The sequence below is a fragment of the Calidris pugnax genome, unplaced genomic scaffold (assembly GCF_001431845.1).
Source record: "Calidris pugnax isolate Ruff unplaced genomic scaffold, ASM143184v1 scaffold289, whole genome shotgun sequence".
NCBI classification, from domain to species: domain Eukaryota; kingdom Metazoa; phylum Chordata; class Aves; order Charadriiformes; family Scolopacidae; genus Calidris; species Calidris pugnax.
In genome coordinates this window covers 529,729-533,611 of record NW_015091339.1, presented here as the reverse complement: position 1 = coordinate 533,611, position 3,883 = coordinate 529,729, and the positions used below count along the sequence as shown (strand labels likewise).

The window sequence follows — 3,883 nt, the reverse complement described above, 5'->3', positions numbered from 1 at the left end:
AGGGACATGGTGTAGGGGAGGACTTTGTAGAGTAGGGTAGATGGTTGGACTCGATGATCCCAAGGGTCTCTTCCAACCTGAATGATTCTATGATTCTATGCCTGAGTGCAACCAGGTGGGGTTGCCTTTGTTGATGGAGGAGACTTTAGGTGATTTCATCACCCCCTGGACGCAGACAGCCAAGGACAACTCTGCTGATGCTTTTCAGTCAAGTGCAGCAAGTGGGGCAGGGTGAACTTGAGCTCCAGAGGAGAACTCTTAGAAGGAATTTTTTTTTTTTCTACTCAACTGAAGCACAAATATAAGTGTAGAATTGCCTCACTTAAGCAAATCAGCCCCATAAAAGCTAAATGTGTTAGGGCTTGACATTTGAAAGAGCTGGAAAAACGCAGGAGGTTTGAAATTGCTGTCTGCATTATGCTGCTTCTCCAGCTAACATCCAAGTTGTCTGCCTTTTGTGACTACAAGAGCCTTATTGACTGCAGTTAACATGTATACCCGTTTTGTGAGTATAATGAATTTTTTTTATGTCCAGATTTTAAGAGCGGGGATTAAAATGGGGTGGGTTTTTTTCCCCATAGTTATCACGGATTCTGTTGCTGCTGATTTATGCTCTGTTTCTGTCACTAATTAGATTGCTGAGCTGTGTGAACTTGAATATATTGAAGGTCTGCCTCTCCTCAGAGTTTTAAATCTTTTAAAAAATCCTGTACAGGTAAGAAAGAACTAAAGAGGAAGCCAAAAATATGAACCTAGAACTGTTGTTTTGTATCACCCTAGAATCCAATTAGCCCCAGTTTCTATCCCTGAGAGTGGCTGGGTCATTTCAGGGAAGGAGTACAAGAAATAATGGGTGATGGTTTCCCTGGAATGTTTCCCCACCTTTGTCTGAGAACATTGTCTGAACCAAACCTGCGTGTGAATCGAGATGTTTAATATCTGCATGGCAAATCCATGAATTTTATTAATTCCATTTGTGAATCCATTTATGGGTTTGTGCTCATGGTATGCCATGATTTTTGTTGGGGAAGAGACCCCCTTTTTGTTTCCTTTGAAAGTCTGTTCTCAATTGTTCCTGAGAAAAGCTCAAAGGAACTCAATAGTGCCCCTTTTAAAATCACCTCTCTCTGGAATCTGTATCTTCTTTTCTTCTTTAGGATTTGCTCAGTTCTCATTTATGGCTCCCATCATATTCCTCAATTAGTGAATTAAACATCCATTTTATCAACAACAATGACACTTGCAAAAATATCAAAAATTCTGACTTTCACTCTGCATTTGTATTTTGTCCTGAGTGATCAAAGATAGTTCTATCCTGACTGTTGTGATTTCTAAATCATGTCTAAATTTTACGGTTATTTCCAGTGTCAGAGAGAAGGAAAAGGTTCAGGGTTTAACTTTTCCTTCCTGTAATTGCCAGTTTTATATTGGCTTCCATGAGAACGGTCTGTCATGGCACACAACAAAATTAGCATGAAAAAATACCTGAAATAGGCTACCTCTGGTCCTCCTTACTCTGAAGACCATTTTCTGTTTAGATGTCCTTCCCCTAAGCAAAGTCTGATCCTCTTCCTTTTGATTACTGTTTTAATAAGTTACACATGTAACAATCATCTTAAGACAGCTATTGGGTTTCAGTTGTTTTAACAGGACCTTACTGGTTTTAAAGCTAAGAAGCTTCATGAGCTTGTCAGTGTCAGCTTTTTAATTTGATTTTTAATTATTTTTTTTATTGTCTCACACATAGAAACCTATATTATGATGAATTTATAATGCAAATTCTCTTTTAAAGTTTTTATAGTGCTAGTAACTTAGAAGTATTAATCATAGTTTACTGCATAATCCCAGTATAAATAACACTTTTGGTTCTCCTTAAGTCCTTCCTGGTGTTCCAGTGAGTGTGGTGGTGATTTTTAAATTCCCATCTTGACCTTTTAAATAAGGTAAATAAGGTAGTTGCAGAGTTTTGGCCAACTATGAGCTTTTACTGCAGAAACTAAGCTTGTGGTGGGGGGGTCAATTTGTACAGTATATTGACATCCCTCAGGGTAAAAAAAGCTTTTTTATGTTGCATTGTATTAAGGCCAATTTAATTTCAACTGATTGAAATTAAATATTGGCTTGATGAAGTACTTTATGTCAAAGTGGAAACTTTGTCCTTCAGGAGCAGACAGATTATTGGCTGTCGGTGATTTTCAAGTTGCTCCAACTAACAGATCTGGATCTCAAGAAGATTTCGGTGGAAGAAAAGGTATGTAAACATCATATCATTCTGGAATTTTTCTAAATAAAGAATATACAAAAGCTGTGCATGCAAAATGTAGCTTTGGAGTCATTTGGGTGTGACTCTGGAAGTTATAATGGTGCTTGTTTCCTGTTCTACTCCATAGAGTTTTCAGTTTTAAATCTCCCCAAAAAACCCTGCTCTGGCTGTTTACAGTAACTTTCTATTGTAATAGAAACCTTTCCCTCTTGTGCCTCTTTTACTGTAATTTGGTTGCTGCATGTAGTATTTGGGCTCAAGCCATGCTAGAACTGTTAAGATTAATAGCTGCCAACTGGGCTTGGATTTCAGGGAATTATCCTTTAAAAATGATCCTGGAATTAAAAAAAATCATCCCATTCATCACTCCTATCTTTAGCTGAATAAATATTAGGGTTCTTGTTTAATGCCAGGGTCTCCCTACCATGAACACAGAGAAGGGACTTGTAATTTAAAGGACAGAGTGTAATTTACCCCACCTTCCCGAGACCTTGATCTTACTCTTGGTCTTCAGTGGCAATCTGTTTTCCTTCCAATAACTTTTTTTCTTCTCTTTGGGTTGTGAAAAGAAGCTTGGATGACTAGTTTAGACCAACACTTCACTTTTGAATTATTAAAATAATTTCAGAAAATCCTCGCCTCAGTTTTTTTTAGGAAATCTATTCCTCGTAAACTCATCGAACTGAATTTGGGGGCAGCAGCTCTTGTGTTCAAGGAACACACAAAATGAATGTACAGAAATCTTGTAGCTTAGATCAGAAATGTAATTTTGAAGTGAAACTCCCAGTTGCCCAACTTGCTACGCTTGGTTCTCATTGCCACTAGAATAGTCTTGGCAACGTATGACCTAGCCTTCTTTTGGACTACCCTTAACCAGATGATGTGCACAAGAATGCACCTAATTGTGCTCCCAGCCACTAATTGAGACCAAAAACCAAATGAGAGAGAGAGTGAAATGAACTCCCTTCCCCGACTCCTCCCAAAATAATGCGGGTATTGAGTCTTGAGTCCTAAATGTTTTACTTTAAAGATCCACTCCTATTCCACCAAAAATAATACCAAAAAAATGTACAACTCATTAGTCAGTACCCTCAGGAGAGCTTTCAACAGAATGGATGGAGGGAACCCTTGGAATTGGAGCGCTCTTTCTTCCAGGAAAGACAGAAATGCATCGTCAGGAAAAAAATGGAGTTTGCTTACTTTGTTAATGTTCATTCTGTTCCTCTTCTGGCTAATAAATGAATGGCTTCAGTCTCTGAGGATTGCAGTTTGGCATCTTCCACCAGCACTGAGAGGATGCAAATTAATGGATAATTAAAACCTAAGCAAAATTGCTTTGCATCTTATGTGGCATCCTGTTTTCTTTCCAGTAAAAGGTTGAATACATTAAAGGTAGCTACGTCTGGCTGCCTTCCCCCCATCTATCAAATTGTGCTTAAATCCCCTGGAAAGATTGATGTAGTGGGGTGCTCACAGGTGACCCGAATCATAGAATTGCCCAGGCCGGAAGGGACCTCCAAAGGTCATCTAGTCCGACCCCCCTGCAGTCAGCAGGGACACCCCCAACTAGACCAGGTTGCCCAGGGCCTCATCGAGCCTCACCTTGAATATCTCCAGGGA

General features: G+C 39.2%; 1 protein-coding gene across 1 annotated transcript in view; it reads left to right on the top strand.

Annotated features, from left to right (window-relative positions):
* The window catches only part of LRGUK (leucine-rich repeats and guanylate kinase domain containing), a 71,646-nt gene that overhangs the window by 18,086 nt on the left and 49,677 nt on the right, over positions 1-3,883 (top strand). The window contains exons 8-9 of the mRNA XM_014960999.1: positions 635-715; positions 2,165-2,251. Of these exons, the coding sequence (XP_014816485.1) occupies positions 635-715; positions 2,165-2,251 (168 nt within the window). The remainder of the gene's footprint in view (positions 1-634; positions 716-2,164; positions 2,252-3,883) is intronic.